The sequence below is a fragment of the Patiria miniata genome, unplaced genomic scaffold, assembly GCF_015706575.1.
Source record: "Patiria miniata isolate m_02_andy unplaced genomic scaffold, ASM1570657v1 HiC_scaffold_5, whole genome shotgun sequence".
NCBI classification, from domain to species: Eukaryota; Metazoa; Echinodermata; class Asteroidea; order Valvatida; family Asterinidae; genus Patiria; species Patiria miniata.
Window position 1 is genome coordinate 38,735,945 of NW_024037072.1, and position 27,114 is coordinate 38,763,058.

At 38.2% G+C, this 27,114-nt stretch overlaps 1 protein-coding gene across 3 annotated transcripts; it reads right to left on the reverse strand.

Moving 5' to 3' along the window:
- LOC119740396 (exportin-1-like) lies at positions 1-27,114 on the reverse strand. Of its 3 annotated transcripts, none has more exons than XM_038215680.1 (22): positions 26,771-27,114; positions 23,806-23,931; positions 22,730-22,831; positions 22,374-22,508; positions 15,977-16,137; positions 13,823-13,937; positions 13,215-13,334; positions 12,444-12,572; positions 11,635-11,793; positions 10,764-10,967; positions 9,802-9,940; positions 9,313-9,416; positions 8,463-8,697; positions 7,759-7,946; positions 6,815-6,949; positions 6,182-6,286; positions 5,353-5,538; positions 4,675-4,797; positions 3,864-4,104; positions 2,848-3,145; positions 2,489-2,585; positions 1-1,700 (listed from the first exon to the last, which is right to left on the reverse strand). In XM_038215680.1, the coding sequence occupies exons 1-22, from the start codon at positions 26,774-26,776 to the stop codon at positions 1,554-1,556; spliced, it is 3,255 nt and encodes a 1,084-aa protein (XP_038071608.1). In that variant the 5' UTR covers positions 26,777-27,114; the 3' UTR covers positions 1-1,553. The 3 variants fall into 3 exon arrangements, with proteins under 3 accessions (XP_038071608.1, XP_038071610.1, XP_038071609.1); XM_038215681.1 differs by having other exon boundaries at positions 1,554-1,700; positions 7,759-7,922; positions 26,771-27,112; XM_038215682.1 differs by lacking the exons at positions 22,730-22,831; positions 23,806-23,931; positions 26,771-27,114 and adding an exon at positions 20,252-20,322 and having other exon boundaries at positions 22,374-22,496.

Here is a 27,114-nt window from a genome sequence, read left to right on the forward strand (position 1 = left end):
TCCTGTACGTTCTACGTTTATATCTTTGGCAAAAGTAAGCATAACATTATGATTCTTAAACAAGATATACACAAAACAGAAAAGAAAACAAAAAAACAGTCTCAAGGTGTTTAGGTAAATGGAGAGGGGGCTCAAAAACAGTTGGAATTGGGTAACAGTTCACAGTGATCTAAGGCACAGGCTACAAAAACTACGGGGAAAAAGATCTGTACACAATAACCTTTCATTCTAGATTTATGCATTAATTACCGAATCAACATGTATCCTTACCATGACGATTTTTATGTACATGTACCTTCATAGCGTTTTATCCAACTAACTCCAACATGAAGAAAAACAAAAAAATTCTCTCTGAAAACATATTTATACTATTTACATTTTACATTTTATGTATCAAATATATAGGAAAACAGTCAATATGACTGCGATACCCACAACTATTGATAGGAAATGCGTCGGTAGGAAAGGCTAGCCAAAAAAAGTCTGCTTCATCTTCCTCGACAACTATTACCTAAACTTCTGTCTAAATGTGAGGAGAATTTATCCAACAAGAAAAAACTACATTACGTTTTACAGCTCAAGAAAGCTGGACTACCAGTCTGTAATTATAAATCTCCCAACAATAAGTAATTTAGATTTTTGTTTAACTACAACTAGTTGATTTTCCACTGTAATATATTTTCCCTTTAATACATCCAAAGACTGTTCTATCTCTACTTGAGTGATGCAAGCGTTGTATTTATTTCGTAACAAAAACATCAACATGTACATAAACCAATAATTAGTGCTCATTTTAATACACCTACAGGTATGTACAGACTAACAAAACAGATAAGCCTTCAATACAAAAATGAAAATAATTCAGTTGTGCGCCCTATGTTTAAAAACTACTTCTTCTTTTTTGGACATCCATCCATGATTTTTCCTCTTTTCAGTTTTATTTATTTAGTATTTTCTTTTCAGAGGAAACTGGTGTAGGGTTTGGAAGCAAATCAACATTGTGTTTTCTGAAATCAGTGTTTAACAGTTGGCCATTACTTAATAGGAATTAATGGTCATTTCAGTCCAATGATTTGCAACAGTTCCCCTGAGACAGCTTTCTCAGTTCCGTCTGCACTGATATACACAACTCTTACCGTGTCATTTATGGGACCCACTGGTTTTAAAATGGACATGAAAAAAAAATGCAAAAGAGTCAACTTCCATCAAATCGTATTCAGAGACATGTAGCCACAAGCTGAAATCATGACTGATGAATACCGGGGTCCTAAACAAAATGACATTATCTCTATGAGATCCTGCTCAACATGTCTTGAACCTTCTAAGACCTGGCAACATCAATGGCTACCATTGCACAGCATTACAAACACTAACATACTCTCGCTGCCAACATTCATCAACTTCTTCAGGAATGGTTTACATCCCAGGATTTACTCACCATACAGGAAACATACTGTTTTTTCGAATGCAGCACTTTTCTTCTTCAGTTTTCTTAACACAAAACACAACTGACTCACACGATTAAGTTACACAAAGTACAGCGCAATTTGTCCTTAGTCTTGCATTTCTTCTGGCATGTCGTGGGGGTTGATGATGCCTGGAACAGACAGCTGGATCTTGCGTTTCTCTTCGCCGGCCTGTCTCAGTTGGGATTCCCTCTCTTCCAGGAACAGGTCGGCCGTATCGTCACCGGCAATTTCCTGAAACAAATGGATCAAGCAACATTAATCTCAAAAACACTTTGCAAAATTTAAAACCTAAAACCAAAGACGCGGAGGCGAAATTGATTGATTGTCACTTTCAGAAAGCTTGCTTAAAGGTAAATTGAGGGCAGTATTTAAAAAATAAATTCCAACAATGGCCAGGCGACCATCGTTGGAAATTGATCAATTTCTCTTGAAAATCACAGCATACCAGGTGCCATGATTTCACAGGATGCTTGAGACTATTATTCACTTACAGTCACGTAAGGTATTTCATAATAATTTGGCAATTTTGTTTTTGATGTTTACAAATGTTGAATATTACCCGAGGCTGCAACCAATCTGAAAGCCCATTTAGGAAAGTGTGCACATTGTGCAGAGCTGAAGTAATGACAGACCACAATACATGTACACTCTAAAATGTCAACGGAACAAGTTCCAGTGGACTCTCATCTCTACTTCCCATGACTAAAATTTCAAGCACTCGTTATATCTCATCCATTCACTATCACACTTCTGAAGGCAAGTATTGAGAAATATTTGTCCATTTTTCCACCTTGTACTGCCTCTTTCTGATGCTCCCTGGCCGAATCTTGTTTTTCCTTCTACATTACCATCTTTCAACAAACATGAGCAAATGCATTTATTGTCCATCCTAAATACTTCTTTTTATTCGTATAGTCTTTTCTGCTCTTTCTAGTCTGTTGCCGATACCATGAGTGACTCTTGCCTAATATGCTTTGGTAATAAATACCCATCAAGAAAAATGTTGAAGTCTAATTTACCTTGATCTGCACCAAGAAGTCTCGCAGATGTTCCTTGAAGGCTGGAATGTCCTGATTCAGACTGAAAAGACCCTTGACAAATATCTTGATTTGGGCACTAAAAGGGATAAAATGAGAGAAATTGTTTGACAATGAATGTAGATTACAAATAAAAAATGTGTTGATACTGTCTCGGAATACTGTCAAGAACTATTAACTGTAACTTTCAAACCCTAAGGTACTTGCTTAGCTCTGCCTTCCTCAATCCCACAACATTTTGGAGGCTCTGTGAGAGTTACATGTAGGTTTAAATATCTAAAATTCCGATCAAGCCAAATCAGGTGCAGATACATTTAGGTAGGACTGATGAGGTAACTTACTCTTGTAAATGAGGGAATGCCGATTTCAGCAGGCTGGCGGTGAACTCCTTGATGTACAACTCATTGGACTGGCCGGCCTGACTGGCGCTCAGCGGGCTGGTTATCTTGTTGGTCTCCACGATGCTGAACATGTAGGCCAGGATGCTGGCATGCATGGTCAAACCAGCCGTGTGGGAGGTGTCGGTCACCACAGACAGGACATGCTGTAGGACATCGGTGTAGTAGGTCTGGTAGAAGCCCTGTGCTGCTGAGTTCTCCTGCCACACGTTCTGCAGTAATCCATGCAAGATGGACAGACCTGAATACCAAAAAAAACACCAAAAAATGGTAGGTAAAAGCTTGTATTTATTTAAAATTTTGTATTTACTTGTCCCAAGTAGGTTCTTGGAAAATAAACTTCAGTTGCCAAACAACATTTACATTTCTAGATGCAAAAAGAATAACACTTGACAATGTCTACAAACGATGTACACTTCTCCAACAATGCACTACACATAAAGCAGGATTTGCCATGTCCATTATCAGTGTTTTCGATGAAGGAAAACATGAGCAGGACGGCAAAGTACGCAACAGCTGTGAACACATGCACATATGGCTCAAGTTCAAGTGGGCACTTTTCCAAGAACACAAAGGGCTCTTCGTCAAGACATGAAATTCACATTCACACTTTCCCACCAAATTTTTTCCTTTCACTCACTTTTAACATTTGGAAATCAATAAAGTCATAAAAGTGAATTTTCAGCTAAGGTGTAGTTTGACAGTTAATATTTGAGAAGGGTGGTGGGCGTTTATTAAAAATTGTAGCAGGATGCCATAACATTTAAAGCAGGGCAGCCCTTCTTCCAAATAGCACTAGTGTAGAGAACAACTATAAAAATAATTGTATGGTGCAAGGCATGTTTATCTTTACTGACACAATCTGAAAGATTTAATTTTTTATCTTCTTCTTCTTCCTTTTGATTTTTTTTGGGGTGGGAGGAGTTTGTTGTGGGTGTTATGTTGTGTAGTGTCCGTACCCGTGTCAGCAACGTTCCGCATGGTGTGCTTGACAGCCCAGATGATGGAGTCCAGCACCAGTTTGAACTGTCTTGCCGGGATGTTGAGTAGCGCCGGGAAGCAGTGGTTGTTGACGGCCTGCACCAAGAGGAAGAAATTGGTGCGGTGCTCTGGGTACTCCTCCAGGTTCTTGTTGATCATGTCCAAGGTGCACTCAAAGACGGCGTCGAAGATCTTGGGCACTTCGTCAGTGATGTGACTCTGTGGGTTGCAGACAATTCAAACATAACATTTAGTTTTGTTGTCTACTTAAATATATATTGAAATAAACTACAAAGGGTTACTAACTTGGGGCAAACATACACGCAGGTTTTTGGCTTCTAGACTAGCGCCCTTCAACAAAGATATTGACTAATTGAGGAAACCGCCAAAACAGGACAGGGAAGCTCAGTTGGTAGAGTGCCGTCCGGTAAATCAGATCAGGTTCAGACCCTGCTCCAATAAATTTCTTTGTTCAACTTCATAATGATTATTGAATTTATATTGCAATATTAACTACAGGCATGTTTTTGTATATTTTCAGAGCCACGCATATCATCTTCCTGCTGCTTGTCACATGGTTTCCTGCTGTCTGTCATAGCAATGTTTGAAAGTTGAGGCACAGACACTCCGTTACTCAGCCCTTTAAATACACTAGGATTATGCCAAGCTACCAAATACTCAGTTTCAAAAAAAATGGACCCAGGATGCGTCAAAGAACACGCTGTATCCTCAAACGTTACAAGTTATGGTGACTTTGTTCTGTTAACCAAACAAGTTAACTTTTCATACCTCCAACTTGTTGATTATTGTTGCCATTGTGCTCAGGACTTCAGGCTCCCTGGCCGCTGGGACGTTTCTCTTGTAGTCTGCCAACACTGTCTCCAACAAGGGCGGGATGAAATTCTCACAAACCTGCAAGCCAAATGGACAATTCAAATTGTTACAAACAGCTTCACTGACCTAAAACAGCTTACATGCTGTTATGGATCCCGTGCACAAGTACACTCTCAATGGTTTCAAGGGGAGACCACTAGAAGGGATTCTTTAAAGGGAATGTACAACATTTGCTTTTGCTGCAATTTTCAGAAATAAATGGATTTGGAGGATTAGTATGTCATAGCAAATATTGTTAAAACTGACTTGTTTCACGTTTTGGGCTTGTAGATGCTGGAAAAACCAAGAAAACCAATCATGTTCTTGTAGTCTGATTCCCTGACCCCACTTAGGATGAAACGGAGCAATTTATAGACTTTGGGGAATTGTAAGGTCAGACAATTAGTCTAGCAGGCTTGTACCCCTTCACAGGTGTGTAATCAATTGCAAAGAAAACGCAGAATAACCAATTATGAAAACTTAGGAGCAGTTTTTGAAAAAAAAACAGTTTTCTCCAACGCTGGTGGAAAACTACCATATTTCTTGAAAATGTCATCACACCATGAGCCACGATGTTACTTGGAGAGAACTTACCATGTTGGGGTCTGTGGATCGACTGACCCAGCCTGAGATGAGCTTGAGGGTTTCTTTCTTGACGGTCCGCATGCTTCGGATCAGGGGCTGCTTGGTGACTATCTCCCCATTGCTGGTGATGGCCGCCGAGATATTCTCACTCATGCATTTGTACACGTTCAACATGTCCAGGTAGATCCTACCCAACTGTTTACAAACATTTAAAAGAAAAAATTACATACAGATTATATGAATTATTCTGTTATACTTGTAAGGGAGGTACTACCTCAGAAATTTCTTCTAATTGTGGTCATCAAGTAGTCCAGAGATGTAAATATGTCATGCTTTGTTCACATGTGTACATTCTTACGTGAGTCATCCTAATTGACTTCCATAAAAAAACATTTGTGTAATAAAGGCGTGAAGTTATGATGTTTGTCCGCTAGATCAGCATTCATAGATGTAGAATTAACAAGCACACAAAAAAACATGGCAGCGGGGATGTAGTGGAGTCCATCACAAGTCAACCACAAGTCAACCACAAGTAACAGTGGACCAACAATGACATAAGAATGCCTTTGTCAAAGCTCATTTGAATAGCTTGCGAGTTGAATTGGGACTGGAGGACTTGTGATGGACTTGCAGGGACATGTGATGATGGACTCGAGACAGTAGTACAGATGTTGTAAGGGAATACACGAGCATGTAACGGTTGAACATATATCCCACACATTTTAGAAACATCAAAGATGGTTCATGAACATGAACAAAAAAGAAGTGAACACCTGATATGAATCACATTATCCTAAGACATAAATCCATATTTCAAAGCTTCCACGGTACACCTCACCTGCACAACAAATGGATGGCCGACTGCTTTACATGCTCGGACATCCGTCTTAAGAATGCTGCCGAGCTGTTTCACAATCTCTTCAGATCGGAGAATGTCCACATTCTGTTAACGAAGTTGTGACAATGTGAACAGCACAGATGAATTGGACGTTATCTCATAGCGGACCCTATTACTCAGTTAAACTGCAACGGAGTAATTCACATAAGAAAGGTAAGCTCACAATAAAGGCCGGTTCATACTTCACAAAAGTGTGAATGCGAAGCAAACTTTACATCACAAAACATTGGCTGCAAATTTCACGGAGTTGAAATGTGTTACGTTTTTGCAAATTCACACCGTGAAAACTTGACATGGCGTCACAAATTCACATGTGCCTTCCGCTTTCGCATTAATATGAAGCAGCCGTAATAAATTAACACTGCAGTGATTCAATTCATTTTTTGCACAGTTAGCCACAATTTGGTATAACAAATTGCATGATATAACAAATTGCTAACCGCCGTTATGCAAATAGTTTTTTTCACACCCTTGAGGAAAAGTTTTTAGAGTTTCCTCTTTGGAGTAAAAAAAAAGTTTTTAGGGGAAACAGTTTTTAGAGTTTCCTCCTGGGAGTAAAAAGAACAGACATACCTTGGTGGCTTGTTGAATGATACCATCCCATACTTGATTGGGCAGCAGCATGTATTTCTCAATCAGGTGCTCTTGCACCATGCTGTCCGTCTGAGCACTTATCATGTACCCGACTGCCTCGTAAAACGTGTGCACCTAGGAATATGCAAAGTATTCAGAAAGGAAAATAAGATTCTCGCAATATTTTATAAGTTTGTAGGATATGATCCAAGAAAACTTCTTTCAGGAATACATGTATTGCTTCTAATAATAATGTGTCCTATAGCTGTCAAAAACAGATATTCGTCAAATAAACCTCAAGGGGAAACTAACTAGGTCCCCTGTTATAATCAATGAAATCGACACGGATTGGATTTGAACCTGTGACATCAGAAACACTGCATTTAAGCACTTTAAATCTGAGCTTTCCAGCCCTCTACCGGTTCTCTTTCAACATGTTGAATTTATTTTTGTCCAGGAAACAGAAGCCATTAATTAGCCTGTGTAGATGCTACATGGCTAACCTTGTGCTACATAGTTCAAAGAAATTGACCAGAGCAGAATTTGAACCTTTGCACACTATATGCTCTGTCTGAACTATCCTGCTACAAAACCATACAATTTATTGCAAAACTTCAAAATTAACCCTGACAATCCCCATCCAGTCAAACTCCAACACCATGGTTTTGTTGGAATATGTTGGAGTGAGGACTGCACTAGTAAACTGATCATGCTTTACATGGGCGCGCAGGCATACCACCATAATCAAAGTCCAACAGTTTGGTGTACCTGTAAAGTTTACCATATGGTGTTGGAATTTGCAGGAGTTAGGAAGGTTCCTAGTAAATGACTCAAGGGTTAGGATTAATATATAAGGTTTCATTTCAGTCTGACAGTTTCCGCACACTATGACTTTTAAAGCTTGCAGTTGAACGGACCGAATGTCTGATGGGTATATTTCTCACCTGCTGGGGCTGCAGATCGCAAATAATGGTGGTAATGGTGTTGAGGATTTCTTCAATAAATGGCATGACCTCACCCACTTGGACCTGCACAAAATGACGTCGACACTTCTGGGCAATCTTGATGAAAGTGTCGCAAGCCATATCCTGTACGCCGTCATGTGTTTCTATGTGTGTATCACAAAAGAAAACTAGTGAAGATGACATAGGTGAACTATAAAATGACCCTCGAAAAATCCTTTTCTCTTAAAAAGACAGTAATAGGTTGAATTCTAAAAGTTTTTACTCAAGACTTTAGCAAAAGTGTTTGAAAAATTGAATGATCTACAAAAAAAATTAAACAAAAGGAAACAAATTAAACTTGATGTTGAATCAAACTGTGTGACATGCGTAAGTGTTATGCTTCATAAGCGTACTTGATGTCGTGTTAGATTTTTAGAATCTCTAACTTCAATTGATGCAAGATTTAAAAATTGGTTAATTTTTTTAATGCAATCACTTTTATCTGTAAAACCTACGGGTCTTTGTTTTAGTTCCCTAAATTGGTTTTAAAAATGGCCTGCTGCATTAAAATCAGTTAATGTAAGAATGTGTAAGAGCTTAGGGTCTAGGGACACTTTTTGCAACAAATTCAATACTTCCTTACTACTGTAACACTGTTTCATACTGTCTATAAAACTGGGGAGGAGGGAATCATTGAGACTTACCATGCATGAACTCAAACAGCTTATTGACGACGGTTTTGAGGAACTTCCAGTGAGCTCGCAGGAACCTTGGGTACTGGCCCACCACGTACATGATGTTGGAGGCAATGATGGCCTTGTTGTCTTTGCCCCGTTTCTGCTCGCACAGACCCAGGAGGTCCTTGATGACCGTCACCAGGAAGCGCTTCTCATCTTCCTCGTGCATGGCCCCGCTGATGGAGCCGATGGCCCAGCATAACTGCAAGAGAGGCACGGGATACGGAGAAGGAAAAAAAATGAAGTAGGAATGTTTGTTTGTTGTGTGGTGATTGGAAGCTACTGAATTGGAAAGACTCTATGGAGCAAGTTTTGTCAAGGCCTACTGGATTACTAGTGGTTTACTTGTAATGTACATGTATACTGTGCCAGTTGTACCAATAACTCATTTTTTGAAAATGTTTCGTTAAGACAATGCTCGAATGTAATACCAAACTAATCAGTCCTGGCTCCCAACTGTATATTACACTGCCTGCTACTTTTGAATATCAGAGATGATACAAAACTCATTAGGCTGGTTAAAAAAAGTCTGTTAAACTAGCATAATCAATCAACTAATAAGATATGTAGGCAATTGGAAGCATATTGATTCCATGTTGGTGATTTATTTTAACATATCAAGGTTTTCAACGCTTTTCAGCCGAGTACTCTGGTGAGAACATTGTACCCACTTTGAACTTAGGACATGGTGGATATTACTTATTTGAAATCATGAACTTGTCAAGATTCTGTTTAAGACAGCAAACTAACCTTAACATTTAAATGTTGCTACTTGCACATATAGAAACTGAACAATAATGTCATCTGAAATCCTTACTGTATTGAGGTTTTTCCACGACCACTCATGACCAGAGACTTGCATGGTGAGTTTTTCAGTCATAATCTGCTCCGTGTCTGCATAGTCCAAATGCGTCAAGTAAACTGTAAGAAAAATCAAAGGAAACACAAACGTTTATTCACTCTTTATCTGTATTGTCACTGCCCTAATAATGTATGAGGGTCACTCGATGCCACACTCACTCTCTGCACCACAAAATACCACAGCTGTGGTAAATTGCAGAAGTACAAATGCTGTGTCAATAAGCAGTGCATCGACTACAATGCACCGCATTACTTTTGAAACAACTTGGATCATAAAATGGGATAAGCTTTGTCATAATGAGTTGGCCTATTTGTACCACATTCTCACTGTACCGGTACATGGGACTAACTACATATGATGTGGTATTTGGTGGTATTAAGAAGTTTAAAGTTAAAGGGCACATGGGAAAAATGCTTTTATGAAGGATTCTTATTGTGCACTCACCGAGTGTCTCCCTCATGTTCTTGTACATGTTGATGGAGTCCGTGTCCTTCATAAACTCTCGCACCACCTCTCCTTGCTCGTTCTCAACCACGAGGACTTCCTCCGGTTTGGCCATGCGGGAGATCATCACTCGCCGCACCTGATGGGTGAAATCAAATATCACACAGTGGTGAATGCATTCTGTGATGTACAGATTAACCGTTGGACTATCTTCACGCTTATCAACGTATCAAACCATTCAAACTGAACATTCAGTCCCTAGTGAGTGGCAGCCATGTGGGTCATTCTATAAATTTGGGGTCCACTTTTTTTCCCTTCCCTGTTGCATCTGACAGCGATGATTAATTCAGCCGCCCTCCAAGAGTGATTATGAATAGCAAACTACCTACCCAACAAATGAAAAATTGTTTGGAGTCATTCATAATGATACTTGAATGGCAAATGACAAAGTACCAAGGTAACAGGTTCAGGAAAAGTCACAATTTTCACCCTAAATTTACAGAATGACCCATCTCAGCTGTAGCTAAGCACATAAAGCTCTTAAGCAGACAGGCGTTCTATGGTTTTATGGATTCATCAGTAGATCAGGCAAGCAACTTGGAATTTAGAAAAAACAAGGAAATTCCAAACCACACAAGACTTTGTACAGTGTTTTTCAATTTGTAATGCAGTCATGAGAATTAAAAAACGAGGAAATCAACGGATCCGAGGAAAAGTTGCATGCCTGGTAGATAAACACAATTACAATGCAGTATAGGCGCTAACAGGAAAAACATATTTGTCTAATAGCAACAATGGACGTGCTCTTTCAAGTTTCAAACTGTGATGACATTCCATGTGCATGTAAGAGCTCAAAAATGGATTGTGCTCTAGAGTCCATTTTTTGCAAGCGGCTTTTTGTTTTTCAACCTCTGCATGATCCCTCTGCTATGCAATTCAATATGTTCACTGTCAAAACTAACCTTGGATAATTTCTCCAGGTAGAGCTGTCGCCTGGGTGGTATCTCCTGGGTAGTACTGCCGATGAGCAGTGGAGACGAGGGGGTGGTAGAGGAGAAGGGGCTCTCGCGGTACAATTCAGAGGCCAGTGTGTTCCAGTACTCCAGACAGATTTTGAAGATCTCAGTGTCTTCCACTTCGGATATCAAAAGCAGGTATTGATGCGCCTGGATGAAAAGATGGAGGACAAATAAAAAGGTGCGTTTGGATTGAACCTTTTACCTGCTGGAGTCAACAGCATCAAACAGAGACAAACTTCGGAGAGATTCTGTCTGGAGGGAGAAGGCTTCTTAGTTTGAAACGAATAAGATTGTGCACAAAGAAAAAAATAGCGCATCAGAAAAAGACCCGAGACCAATTGAAACCCCAGGACACATTGGAGGGAAACTGTGGAATTTTTTTCCGGTGGAAATTTTCCAACCGTCAACTTTTCATTCGTTAAATATGCTGGACCTTTGCGGCTACTCTGTGCACAAGTATCCCCCCACCCCTCATTGGTTACAAAGAGAGGGGCATGCAAACGCACAGTTGATGGCGCCTAACGTCAGGACGTTATGGGGTTTTGCAGATTCAGAAGAAAATTAGTCATGCATACTTCACATAGTGCAGTGTGTGAGAATCAGTGAGTACGCGCATGCAGTGTGTCCTTCCCATTGGGGCTTTCAAAAGTGGTCAGAAAACACAATCTCAGGCATTTCTGTTCTCATTAGCCTATTTGAGATATGGCAGACACAACAGACTTTACCCAAATCAAACAGCGCCCTCCTCTTGTGTCTGCCATATCTCAAATAGGCTAATAGCCTTTAAGAGTTGATATACTTCAATGTCTCTCACCTCCAGGAGTATTTCATGCAACTCCATCTTCTTCTCAATCAGTGTCACATGTTCCTTGAAGAACGTACACAGGAACATGCTCAGGTTCTGGATGAATTTCTGTTCCTCATCCTGGCCTTTGGAGTATGCACTTTTGATGTCTGTGGTTAGTGGTAAAATCTGAAAATCAAAAGATAAATGATCACGTCAGAAACATCCTCGTGTAAAATACATTTACAAATAGTATAACATACGTTGTGAGGCAACTCAAGAGGCGATACCATGTTACTCCAGGCCAGGTAACAAGCCAAGTTTAAGGATCAAGTTCGGGGGCTAAATATTGTCAACCATAGTTCGACTATCTTCAATTGAACGAAGGATGGTTGGGCTACTGTAGTGGAGTATTTGAAACCAGACCACGGGGCACGGTTCCATCGCTGGTTACCAACAGCCGTGCGCATCATAAAGCACAACAGGGAGAAAGAACCAAGAAGTTTTGGTGATGATGTTTTAACCATCGTTTGACTAGAGGCGTTTGTATGCTGCTATTAGTGTGCAGGCGTACCTTACATCACAAATCAACCTCTAGGCAGCTATCAAATGGTCCTTGCCTGAACTTCCCCAGGCTACCAGTCAGATTACCAGCCAAAAAAAAGTCATACAATGGACATAGAAATCTAAACACGTGGATTAATCTGATATTCTGATACGTGCATTTTGAGTTCAGAATGTTAGTTGAGGACAGACTAAGACAAACACAGCAAAGGACAAATGAGTGAATATAAATAGAAAGGTAACCATGAAACCGTACATGCTCCTGCACAGCCTACCTGTTTCAGTTGAGTCATGGCAAGAGTAAAGAGCACCACAAACTGTTGCTCGTACTGACTGACGTTTACGCCGGCGATCTCTGTCAGGCATTTCATGGTGACATTCCTGAACAGAGGTACATTCATGAACTGCAAAGCAAAAACATTAATTTTTGGTGTTTAGAAACTGTTCCTGACTAATAAAGCCTAGTGTCAAGGTACTAGTAAAATATTTCTATTTGCATTCACCAGTAAGGTTTACGATATTTTTTTTTACTAGTGAATTAGAAAAATAGCTTAAGTTGTTGCCAAGTTCTTACAATCCGATCACAAATTGTTAAATCTCAAGTCTTGACAAGCTTTTCAAATGAACTGCGACGAAAACATTCCATGCCATTGTTCCTCATGTTACTATTGACTTTCACTGAGAGTACACCTGTAATTGATATCTGTTGGACTTGTGATGGATCTGACTACGACATTTGATCAATTAAAAAATGCATTCACTTTCATTAACCACAAAAGGTGCCAAGGTTTTAACAGCCAAAATTTTACTTATCCGTTTTAAGTATCACAACAAAGCTTGTTCCCAACACATAAATTCCTAAAACCAAAACTGTCTAACTTCAGCCTTGTTTAGGTTGTCACAATTTCATTGAACAGTGCAATTGAACTTCTTGTCGAAACTGCTGGAATATTTTCTGATCAGCTTTAATGAAATCTGGGGGGGGGGGGGAATGAGTTAATAAAATGATAGCAAATTAACTTTGTTGGTTAATGAAAGGAACTAACTTTGTAGATGAGGGTGCTGATTAACTTTGTTTCAAAGATATAGCCAAGCGGGATCCAGTTGAGGAATCTCAGCAATGTCTCCAAGCAGCCATCCACCAGATGAATATTCTGTGAATTGTCCTGTCAGACAAAGATTCAAATTTAAACAATTCAAAACAATTACATTTATGTAAGCAACAAAATATAATTTATATGCTCTCACACCGTGGCAAGAATCAATTGTCACACGATACATTTTGTAAATGGTCATTTCACTTTATGTGAGTTATAGTAAATGAACAAATGACCAGCAAATTGTTTGCAATAATTGAAAAGAGCCTTTCTGATGGAAAAACCTTTACTTCGTCTTTCACACAGTGAGCTCTGAAAAGAACTGTCGCCATCTCTAATGAGGTGAAGCAGCATCATTTTGCATCTTAAAATGTCTGAAGACATTCGTCTATCTCCAATTGTCAAAAACATACTGTTTGGAACATTGAGTCTGTACAGGTTGTTCTCTTAACCACACACACCTGAGTGTTTTGTCAATTGTAATGGAAAACTTCCAACTTCTGTTGACCGTACAATACAAATATTTTAACGTTGTTTGTGTTTTATCCATTGCTTACCATGACAAACTGACACAATGTGAAGACTTTTGAGAACTCATTGCACATGCTGTCCTTGAGATGCTTGGCTTTAGCCTGTGTCATTTGCCCGCTAGAAAAATCAAACACTTCCTCACTGCAAGGGACAAAAAAAAAACCACCAAAATTTTAAGTATTAAAGTCAGGACCTTTTCATGCAAAGTATCAGTAAAACCAATTTAAACAAAAAGAGTAACACTAGAATTTCCAATGTGAAAATTTCTGCAAGAGGAGTGCATTACAAATCGCAATGCTACAACCAGGAAAATACAGAAACATAGGAATCAAATTCAACAATTTTTTTTCATTTTACGAATGGGGACACAGACACAAGGACAGAATCTGTATGTTGTGAATGAATCAGAGTATTACAGATTTATCCATTCATTATTACCCTACAACATGTACAAACATGAAAAAGTATTCTAAAGAATAAACATGTACATAAGGTGGAATAAGAAACCAGACTTTATCTGTCTCATATATGTACATTGTCATATCGAGTTCAGACACTCAGGATAAAAAAAAAATATTCGAAAATATATAGACACAAAACAGTATTTTTCTAAACCCTGCCGCACACGGAGCTAAAATGTATGTGCTGAGCAAAAGTCATTCAAGGCAGTTTGCTTAGCATATAGCTCACAAAATATCCATGTGTACGCTGAATTTTTGCTGAGTTATTTCCCTCACGAGGCCGTGAGGCAAATACATGTATCTACCCTGTTTGATTTTTTTCGCCAGAAAAACTCACCATGTGCGGTCAACCTGAGCTACGTGCTGAGCCAAGAAGATTATAAGCTCATGAAAGCTGGTTATTCTTGTTTGTCGGTCATGTGATTTTTTTTAAAATGTGGAAAAACGCCAGCAGGCTTTGGAAGATTTACAAAAATAATATCTTAAAATCAAGTGTACAGAGTAGTACATTTGTAACTCAACACGTAGCTCAGGTTGACTGCACACGGTGATTTTTTTGCCTCGCGAAAGAAATAAAACAGGTTAGATATTTGCCTCATGGCCTCGCGAGGCAGAAAACTCAGTAAAAAATCATCACACACATGAATTTTTTGTGACCTACATGTACATGTACGTGCTGAGCAAACGGCTTCAAATGACTTTTTGCTCAGCACGTACATGTAGCTCTCGTGTGGGGCGGGCTTAAGAGGTTCTCATTATTAAAGAACTGAGCATGCCAGTGCTGAAACAGTATTTTTCAAAAACATGTTTACGAAGAGCAAAATCTCATTAAAGTGTTAACTGAAAACCAGAGTACACGTACATGTATGTGTATGTGTACATCCTAGTTTCATAAGATACAGTACGAGTGTTTTTCTCATAATCAATCACTAACTTCCAGAGCAGATACATTAATAGCATCAGGAGGAAAAAACAATTAAGACGAATGTTTTGTCGCCTGGATTTTAGCCAAAACAACCTGGATGCACTTTCTACAAGGAAAGATCGTCACGGTTTTGAATCCTTTACTCCAGGATACAAGAATTATAAAATATGAATAAATATGTTTTGCAGATCGTTTTGATTTCAAATTGAATTAAATTGCCTAAATTTTCCAGGACAAGTAAAGTTGTCAAACTGTGGCTTTGCCACTTAAATCTGTCATGAATAGAAAATTCAACACTAAAAGAAATAACTACAAAAAAAATCATAGTCTTGACTGACTGACGACACTAAAAACACTGCTAATTCTGGGAACACCCAAAAGCAATTTTAGAATTTGAAGCAAAAAGTAACTTCTCAATTTAAGAAACCATGATTTTTTAAGCAGATTGACGCTTATCAATGATCAAGGTGGACAAAGCGACCCTATGTCCCTATCACAAAACCAAAATGAAGATCACTTTTAACAATTTAGACATGTTTGGTTTAACATAGAAATGTTCTGGAGTGAATTGGAATCTATGACATCTGAAACACGAAAAACTGACATATAATTTAATAGCCCAATTAGAATAGACATTTAGCAACAAGTTTGAGTCCCACAGCAGTTACTTGTTTTATGGTTATTTTATTTGTTCAACCAAAGGAATTTTAGATAACATGAAGAATAACTTAGTTGTTTTTTAAACAAATGTCTCATTCAACAGTTTGAAATACGGACAACTAATGTTTTTTTACCTGAGTAACTTGAGAATGGCCAAGTTGTTCTGACACAGAGATTCATTTGTCTCGCTTGCTCCGACTATGTCACTGATGAACGTGGGCCAGTTCCTGGGCCACTCATGCTTCAGTATCTGGACCAGGATCATGTTGAGTTTCCCAAGGTAGACCTTCTCTGTCTGTAAATGGTAGGGAGAGAAGAACTAACCTGGTTAACAGGGAATTCAGAGACTTGGTTTCTGCAACAGGACAGGTGTTGTGAACAAGAAGTTGTGTAGCAGATGCCTTCAAATTGGGGATAATAATCACCGGTAGTTTACCCTACATTCAGTTACTATATGAAGTTGTTACTGAATCTAGGGTAAACTAGGTACTGACTACAAATGATTACATGATTAACAGAGCAATATATCACAACTTCTTGCACCAACCCTTCAATGCAAAAATTGCCTTGTGGTTGTGAGGAAAAAATGAAGGCTGATGTGCACTGTTATAAAGTACACAGACGCACTAGTACAATACCTAAAAATTTATTTCAATGTAGGCCTACCGATCAATAAGAACATTACAATTTGGTTACATTATTATCACTCATACTATGGACCATGTCACCCCACATGTACATGTAACCTCACCATCCTAGATCCTTCAAATTCCACCAGGTTGTTTTGCAGGACTTTGCAGAACTTTTAAGAGTAGCCCTGCAGTCTCTATAATACATGAGCGAGACGTTTAAAATTATAAATACAAAGAATTGTACCATAAAGTTCCTACAAATTGATGGATTTTGGAGGATCCAGGAGATTCCAAGCAAATATTTCCCCAGTGCTGCATCTCCTTTCTTCAAAAGAAGGTGCCCAGAACATTTGAGCAGATATGATGTGCAACTGCTATTGTTTTTTCTTTTAATAAACATGTATGACAACAGTATTGATCTGTGTCGAAGTAACCACATGTAGCATACTGAAGCTATCATGTTTCAATCATAATGGAATTCATTTTGTGAGTGCTATTCAACCAAAGTTCCATACTTGTACAACAAATAGACTTGAATCATTTACCAGGGGAACAAGAGCCTGCAAGCTCCCATAAGAAAATGCACATATACATGTATGCAAAAAACGTGTAATGTCATTATGATTCATGTCTGTTTGTATCAACACCATTGGGTGTAGTTTTTGCAACCAGGCAAAGATTGTTATTTAGTTGCGAGTGACATAATGTTGTGACATGGTCCATATGTGCACTTTCTCTTTCATTCAAGTTGCATCATGTATAAAATACTAATTAAATCTGTTCATATTAGTCCCCCAACGAACTATTAACTGAACACTTAAATGTCCTTTCAAAGTGATGCGAAACGAATCTGACCAATTGAACTAAGTTCCAAAGCCTTATATATTTTTTCCCAATTAATTGTTATCTTTCCTGGGACTCCCATTCCTGGTGAGCTCGTGGGAATATACAGAGTGTGCCAAAAAGTGCAACATTCAGAAAACAAACAATTAAGATTGTTTAATGTTTTTTTCTTTAATTAAGGTCAGGGAACCAGTCTAGCTGGCTTGTACCTGTTTATAACATGTCATACAGGTAGGTGTGTAAGCGATTGCAAACAAAATTGAACAGAGCAGAATTACTATTCGTACATATATGAATAATTAATTAGCCATAATTTCAAAACCCTTTGACCTATAGTCATGAAATTTCTTGGGTGTGTTCATGATGAGCTGCTCTATGCATGTGCTGAGTTTCAAAAATTTTCGTCACTCTGTGGCCGAGATCTTGGGGGAGGGTCGGAAACCCCCCCCCCCCCAAGCTGAGAGATGGTCAAAATAACCCGGCCCTTTTAAGGTTAATTTTAATATATAATCTCATTTTTAAAAACCCATATTAGGCCCCCCCCCCCAAAAAAAAAATAGTCAGTCTCTGGTCAGACCGAAGTTCCAGAATTGATGCGGCGACGTGTTTTTTTTTTTTTTGGTGGCTTTTTTTTTTTTAAAGCTTGTATTGTACAGACAAGGTGGGTACTATTTTGCTTTTTTTGTGTCATCATTATACATTGGTGTCCTCTATAATTTGCCTCGGTGCCCTTTATCATTTACCTTGGTGCAATTTCCCCATTCCTTGGTGCTCCTTGGTACAAAAATTTTAGGAGGCGGGGCAATAGAGGGCGCTGTTGTAGCTTCCGTGTTAATTTGAAGAAAAAAAAAAAGTTGACACGCATGATTAAAATCGACGCGCGCGCTGACCAGAGACCGAGTATTTTTTTTTTGGCCTTAAACAGTTTTAATTATTTGTTTCTTGAATGTTTCGCTTTTTTGGCACACTATACAATGTATGGTAGTTATTGTAAAACAACTTTTCACTGCATCCTGGATTCAGCCTACAATATACATGTATGTGTGCCTAAACATGTATACATGTGTGATGCAATCACTCATCTCATTTCCTGGACTGGGTGAAGAATTTTTTTTCTGTGAAATAATTCATCAGATCTTGATGGCACATACTGGTAGCTTTGAAAACAATTTGTTTAGGTTTTTCTATTTTATGTATACATTCTTGGAAAGTGACGTCTGAAACGTGAAAGTGAATCCATCAATGGTGGTACATGAACATGGTATCTCAATTTCACTTACATTGGAAAGCAGAGAGAGATAGAGAGAGAGGAATACTATGTACTTTAAAGTGTTAGTGGCATGGGTAAATTCCTATCATTTGTATTGCTACTCTTTTATACTAAATAGATTTTATTCACCACGTTCATGTGAAATGTGGCTTTTAAATAATTATAAACCTTTGGGGTTTTCTTATTATTGGTGAATTGAAGTGTAAGCCTATTTTTAAAGGCCTAATTGAACATTTGCAAATTGTTAAAAAAAATTGACAGAATAGTGACAGAACATTTCTTTTTCTATAAATAACTGGAGGCCAAGTTTTCTCAATCACCCTTTTAACCAAGGGATGTTTTCATCTGATCGATGATTCTGGAACATCATAATGTGTCCCAATCTATTTAGATTCAACTTGGCAAATGGAAACTGAATTGATTGACCATATCCTCTTACACGTGTAGTTAAACATGTTTGGGCAGAATGAGTATACACATCCAGGGAACATGTGTACATAAACTTTTTTTTTATAATGACAGCAGTTTTGCAAACAACTCCTTTTCTGATCTTGTGTTAACACAAATAATACACGGGTCCAACGTTCAAAAAGATATGTGACAGGGCAAGATTTACCAATCACAAGCTAAATTTGGATCAACAGTGCAACGCTTTGAAGTTATTGCAAATCTGGAACCAGTCATCAGGCCATCTCAAACCAGTGGGAACCTGACTAATCAAGATCTCAAAGTCCCAAAACAAAAACCTGCCAACAGGGATCCATTTTGTTGCTAATACTATATGCAGAGGGAGGAAGAGTTGCTTAGCAAAAATGGAGTTGGAGACTACATGTATAGATCTGCAGATGTGAACTACTATAAATTATAGAATGCTTTGCAGAATCATTATTTCAGCAATATTTCTGTTTTACAATTACAGTATTATGTAATTGCCCATGCAGGTACAACAGTATTTATAACACAGGTCATGTGACACACAGCACGGCGCGTACATGATGTTTACATACATTCCAATACATACAAACTCAAATATGTTTTTTGTAATTATATTGCAGTAAAAAATAAACAATTGCTATGCCTCTCACCAATATCAACTTTGTCTCTTGGTTAAAAAGGGTTTTATATTTAATGTCATTAATTATTAATTATTTTCTGGGCAAAGACAATCTCTACAGTAAAATGGGACTGATAAATTTGTTGGCCAAATTAGAGAGAAGAAATGTTCTGCAAACAATTCTGCAAATATAGCCTAAGCCATTGACAGTGAATGTGGTTTCTTCACTTGGAAGTAACTTTTAAAGGTGAAGGCCACCACTTTTAACCCAAACAGATAGAAATGAAACCTACTGGTACATGTACAATCATGACGAGAAAAAAATGTGAGCACTGCTGTACACAGAAAAAAAAATTATTGAGTGCACCTGTGTACATGTATACAGAAGATTTTGCATTTTTTATTTTTTTTATGGTCAACAAGTTTAAACCTGAAATTTCCAATTTCAAAAAGAGAAAGGCATTTGTTTTTTTAAGATCACCAAGTTTGTGATCCATCTGCAGTTCAGTAAGGGACTAACTATGAACAGATTTTTATGATCACTGAATATATACGGATATGTTCAAGTAACTTATTTTGATCACATAATACCAAACGCTACCATACTTACGACGTAAACCAACTGCCCCAAATCAGAGGAAATCGATTCTGAATGGCGGATAGAATGGAATATCAAGTCATCTGAAGAATTTGAAATGTAGACAAGAATAAAAGCACTTCACAAAGATATGAGTCATTTAGTCTCTGTCATGTTTACATTTTAGAAATCTGTGGGGTGTTTTTTTTTTCAATTTTGTTTCTTGTTTTTCATTTGAAATTTTGAAAACTTGTTTTGTTACACGCAAGATGAATAAAAAATCCTGTTAAATTTCACAAGAAATTGAATTCTCATCTACAATTTCAACCCACTATCAATTGAAGGCAAGGAGATTTCTGAAGCTTTCTGAAGGATGCTATTAAATGCAGTCTCCAACCTCCTAATAAGGTGACACATATACTTTCACAAATTCACAATCCATCATCATTAACATTTTTGTGCTACATGTATAATATCGGTATTTCAATAATTTGCCAGAGAGAGATACATGTACATCGTACCACTAAAAGTCAAGTTTATAAAACTCCAATCAAATAATGTGTACAGTGTACATTTCGGACATAACATTTTGGTGTATTTCAATAGGCAAATTTGGAGGGGGGGGGGGGGGCGGGCCAAAGTGAAATATGAAGTGTGCTGTGCCACAGGTTGACTTGTCATGCTTGTACCTCTCATGCTTACATGTGAGGAATAAGCCAGTTCGGTGTCTCAAAAAAGTAGTCCAGGTCAAAGGTCATTCGGGATAAAATTGCCGATACAATGCTACACGATGTTACGCGAACATCCAGTCTGCTCGTGATTAATGCGCATGCATCATACATTGTACGACCGTCTCATTGCGCGTTCATTCGCCTTCAATGAGCGTTCGATTAACCCAAATGACCTGTGACCCATATCATTGTGCACATGCGCAGTTGAAATACCGAACTGGTGTGTTGTACATGTACAATTTTCATGAAAGGGCCACAAATTTGTTGAAGTCATTAGGCTCTTCTTACAGAGGGCCTGGTTACGTACTTACAAGCAAGACTTAAAACACTCTTCCTGCCTCCAAATTTTTCAATGATACACATGTTACAACATGACTATGAGCAGCTCACACATACACATTTGCAAACATTTTCACAGAAATAGAAACAAATGTATCATGGTCTGCCACAGATTCTTTCTTTAAATTGAGAATTTTAAATTCAGAAAACAGATTCAAAGCATGTTTTGTGCACTCCTCTGAATCCAAAATGTATTGTTTTAATGATGTTGAATAATAATGTAAACACTGTATTGTTCCTGTAATTCACACCCGCTTTTTGGTCACTTTACAAACGATTCAAAACCATCTCGAACACAATGCATAATGACATCCCTCAGCTCTACACATCCACTTGTGACACTCTTATAACATCACGTTTCTCTCTGTTTCTCAACATAGTTATTCCTGTAGTTGTATTGTCATCTCACCATCATTCAAGTCAATCTATGGACCATATTAAATGCTCATAATCCGCATCCCTTCCACGCACTGCATAGGAAAATCCTTCAAAACAGACAAAAGCACTCAATATCACTCCAAACTTTGAAGTGAAACAACTCACACACTGAGAATCACCTTTCCACATTTCATACCACAAATTCAAATTTGACATGTTTCATATTTGTGTAACGAAAAAAAAAGTTTTTGTCAGGCATGTTAGCTCAGTCCTTTGCACTTCAGATCTCAAGTGACCCACTAACATAAACATTAAGATGATGACAAAACTGAATAAAGGAATAGAGAAAAGAGTACAAAACTGGTGACAATGTCAAAACCCATTTGCACTGATGGTGAATATCTTTTTCTTTTGTAATTTTTTTTCCACTTGGCCAACAGAGGAGATTGACCATTTCAAAATAATTTGGGACCAAGATTTAAGTACATTTATTTTGAGAGAAGTAAAGGTTTTAAATCAACACCTTTCATTGCCTTTGGGTGAATAATACATTTATTAAGTGAGCCATATTAATTCATCAGAAGCTAACAGTACCAGGGTAGGTATGTAAAAGGGGAGTTTATTCTGCTTAGTACAAACTGGCCAAAACTCTCCTCCAAGAATTGTGGCCAGTTTGTCAGATCAACGTTCCTCATATGAGTACTCACCGACATTGATGAAGCATCTGATGATATCTTGATAATGAGACCCACTATAAATTTCTTTATGCCCTCACACTGGGTTCGTGGAAGTACTTTCCATCGTGTCTTAATAACAGTTTCAAGGATTTGCAGACCATAGTACTGTAGACAAATCAAAAGTGAAACAAACTTAAAGAGGTCAATTCAATTCAAACAAAATTCAAAATCAACACAACTTTTGCGAAGAGAGGTGTTACACACTTTTTAACAAACACATCTTTGAATTTTTTCGCTCATTTGATATTTTACAAGAGGGGTGAAATCGTTGATTACAGGAACACAGATCTGTTAGTTTGTTGTGTGTGAATAAAATATTTTCTCACCTTAGTTTGTGGGTTATTAGAATATTCAAGAATGGTGTCGACCCTAGTCCAGGCATCAGGATGTTCCTTCAGACTGGTCAAAATCTGCTGGGCCACTTGTTGCTAATCAAAGAAACAAACAAACAAATCAAAAATAGTAAACATACGCAACACAAATTATAAAGTAGTAATCGACAGGATCAACAAAACAAGGGTGGGCAAATGAAAAACTCTACAAAAAATGTACCTTCACTAATACAATTACTTGAGTATAAGTTTTATCAATGCTCACTGGAAATGGGGGGGGGGGGAGTTAATCCTCCAAACTCTTCCACATGAATCAATGTCGTATGCTTCGTATCCTAAAGGGCCCATGCAATGTAATGTTTAATACAATCCTTGAAAATGCACCCTTGTATCCCATTTAACCTTCTTTTTAATTTGCCATTTTCAAGGGTATTTTGGTGTGTTTTTTTGTTTTTATGCTATAAACGCAAATTTCTATTCGAACAAAACTGTGATGTCATTCCGGGCAGAAACTCAATGCTATTTCAGCACAAAAAGTTGCTAGAATTCTTGAGATATTTTGATGTCATAAATTTTCTTTTATTTGGTGATTTGTTGTTGTGTCAGTACATGGCAGTAATAAGCAAATGAGCAAACCTTTCTCACAAATTTGTTCAATGAGCATTTTGGGGTTCACAATTTGAACTGTTGAACAGAAAACCCCTAAACTGAATAGTGTCTACCTGAAATCACATCACAGCACAGCAACAGTGCCCTCACTTGTTCGGAAAAGCATGGAAAATGTTTAAAGACGTGCACTTTTCAATAACATTAACCCCCCAAAAAGGGTGTCAAATAGTTTTCATATATTTAAGAGGAGTAGAAGTTGCACAAAATGTGTTCCTAAGAAAAATTCATCGCATGAAACCTTTAACTTTCAAGGAGCATCAAGCCCCGCACAGTTCTGCATGCAAAGTAATAGTGACTGGGCTCTACCTTTCTGAATTATGCAAAGTTCTCCAAACCCCAGAGATGGATTTGGAAGGATCTGGAAGTAAATGAGCCAAATTATTGCAAGTACTTTTCTTTACCTGTGTTCCAGCACCATTGTACAGACATCCGACCACATTGTCCAGTAGATTGATGTCCAGCTTTTGGCTGAAATCCAGCAGCTTCCCAGACTGCTCTGTTAGGGTCGCCATGCCTTCTTGTATCACCTGCAATGATAAATATACAGGGTAAGTTAAAAAAAAAAAAAAAAAAAAAAAAAAAAACCCAAATGTCGGAACTGTTGTTTTAGTGAAGTTCTGCATGTACATGTAGCACTTTCAAAACCTACATGTAGGATATGAAAGCCCGATTCATAAGCTTTCTTTTAGTACAACTTGAATTATTCAAATCACTTATGTATTTTTCAAGTTACGGAATTTTAAACACAACCACCGTTTTAAAGTTCTGTCCACGGATCACAAAAAAGGTGTGCGCTCTTTCAGCAAAACAAAAACAATTCACACACATCCCTATGTGATTTGTTTTCCTTTTGGTGAAAGAACACTTACATGTACCTTTATACGCCATATCGTCAGTACATCCGAAAGAAATACTCTCATTAATTGTGAAGAATCCTTTAAAAAAAATCCTGGATCTAGACCCAGATCCGGATCACCTCCAAAATCTAATTGATTTGTACAAGTCGTAAGTTGTATCAAGGACCAAAAAGTTTTCATGCAAATCCGTCCATAACTTTTTGAGTTATCTTGTTAACAGACAAACCAACCAACCAACAAACCTCGATGACAACATACATGTACATGTACCTCCTTGGCGGAGGTAAAAATGTTAAGCCTGAAATTAAAACAAGGAAGTGGGTGGGGACTATAGGGACAACCAACTGGTATTTTTTGGTATTTTTACTTGGCTATTTACCAAAGGTTGGTGCATTTGATAGAGAAAGTAGAGAGTTATAAATACCTTGGCCAAACACTGAAGATGGAAGACACCACGAGAGAAGAAGTACAAAGTAAGATCAAGGGAGGATGGAGATGTTTTGGAAGGTACAAAGAATTACTAACAGACACAAAAATTCCAATATCATTTTAGAAGAAGGATTTACAACCAGTGTGTCCAAACGATGAGGACTTATGGGGCAGAGACATGGGCAACAACCAAAGAGATGGAACAAAAATTGACAACACAGAGAGCCATGGAAAGGAGAATGCTCAATCTATCATTACGGGACAAAATCAGACAAACCTTCATAAGACGAAAAACAAAGGTCAAAGATGTCATAGAGAAGATCAAGGAAATGAAATGGAGATGGGCAGGACACTTAGCAAGAAGACAAGACAACAGATGGACCAAGAGACTCACAGAATGGCAACCAAGGACAGGCAGAAGAAGGGGTAGACAAAACAGGAGTTGGAGAGATGAAATCACCACAGTATACACTGTACATGAACACGGCAACATGGAGTAGAATGACAAACAGAAGAGAATGGAAACTGCTTGAGGAGGGTTTTTATCCAACAATGGATGACCACAGCCTGATGATGATGATGATTGATGGTGCATTTAGTCTGCAAAAGTATGTATAGGCCTGTGCAATGCGCAAGCCAATAGCTTTCTACATGTACCTGATGGAAATCAAGGAACCGGTACTCAAGCAAGAACTGGGTTTAACCAGTTTAAGCATGCAAGTCTTATTTGCATATTGCCATGTTTGGCAATATAAGCATATGGAGACCCTTTGTTTATTGTTGTTTATACCATGGAGCAATTATAGTGAGGTTCCAAATTGTTTTGGGGATTTGGTGTTTATTTTGTTTGTTTATTTGTTGTTGTTGTTGTTGTTGTTTTTTTGGGGGGGGCAATTTAACAGTTCATAAAAGGTACATCTTCAAACCAACATGTTTGGTTTTTTTTGGTTGTTTTTGGCCATTAATTAAATTTATCTCTGCATCAGTTTGAAGTTTTTCATTCGATTTTGTGGGAATCTTGTTCCACATTTTATATGTTGAAATAAATAACATGTATACATTTTGGGACTAAGACAAATTTCAAAAAAAAAGAAAACACTTGGAACGTTTACAGGTTTAACAGAAATTCATAGATTGATAGAAAATTGTCACGTCTGAAATGTCTTCCTCTTTTTGGCAGGGGGGGGATTGGGGGGGGGGGATTGGGGGGTGAGGGATTACGAAGGGTGAGGTTTTTTTGTTTTGTTTCTTTTTGTTTTGACTGTACAGTGCATTAATGGAAAAGAGGATATCCGTTGCTTTACATTATTGCTTTACTCTATTTTTACAGTGTTTATTTATTTTCTGGTGCTTGCACAGGTTTGAGGTGGGACATTTCTGTGAATATAGGCCAAATTATTTTTATTTTGGAGGTTTACAATTAGGCCCTAATTCTTGCACAACAACAAAAAAAGGCAGGAAGTAAACTCACCAATTAATGCTATAAATGGTGGCAAGTGGTCACCGTCAAGGCTGTAAATGCTATGGCACATTGCCATTGTGAGTCATTTAATCTTGGACAAGTTTCTGACTGTCATGACTGTGCAATTTAGTAAAAATGTGTTGCCAACAATACTGCCTTCAATAAACAATAATACTAGGGTACATGTAATGTCGGTCCACAACGCACACGCAAATTAAGTTACCACCATTTCCATCGAAGGTTCCCCACACAGTACCTTCACCCACAGCCGAATTTCCCCACAGCCCCCCCCCCCCCTTTTTTTTCATCCACCTTGCCCCCTCCCAAATGCCACTTCCTCAAATTGATTTTTTGGAAAGCACCTTTTGCGGATTCTCATGTTTAAATTAAAGCAGAATTTTGGTCAAACCACAGGGGACATCAAAGTGTATAAAATAAAACGGCCTCTATGAATGCATTCATTGTAAAATTATCATTACAAAATCTTCACATGGTCATGGACAAAAACAACACGTTGCCAAATGATCAAAACACGAATGGGATGCTGCTAAAATATACGGTACACGTAAACGTACAGGGAAGATTGCCCAATCAAAACACTGGAAATCCTCCGCTTACCTTCATCTGCCAATCACCGTCGAGCTTGCCACCTAATGTTTATTACGGGTGAAGTGGAGTCGAGCATGCAACGAACGAACACAACCAAAAATCCTCCGAAGATATCCTATGCGTGGTGCTACTGCTGAAATCCTCTACCAAGACAACACATAACCTTTCCTGTGCTATAAAGCCTCAGCAATCCTTAGAAAGGCCCAAAAGAGCCAGAATTTGCTCCGACTGGGTGAAATTTGTGGGCAAAGATTGTAGTAAACAAGCCCCAAACGGAAAACACGTCCTCCGTCCGCGTTGTTTAGCGTTCGAGTGATGGAAAATTTGAGGCGAGATGGAACCGGTTTTAACCA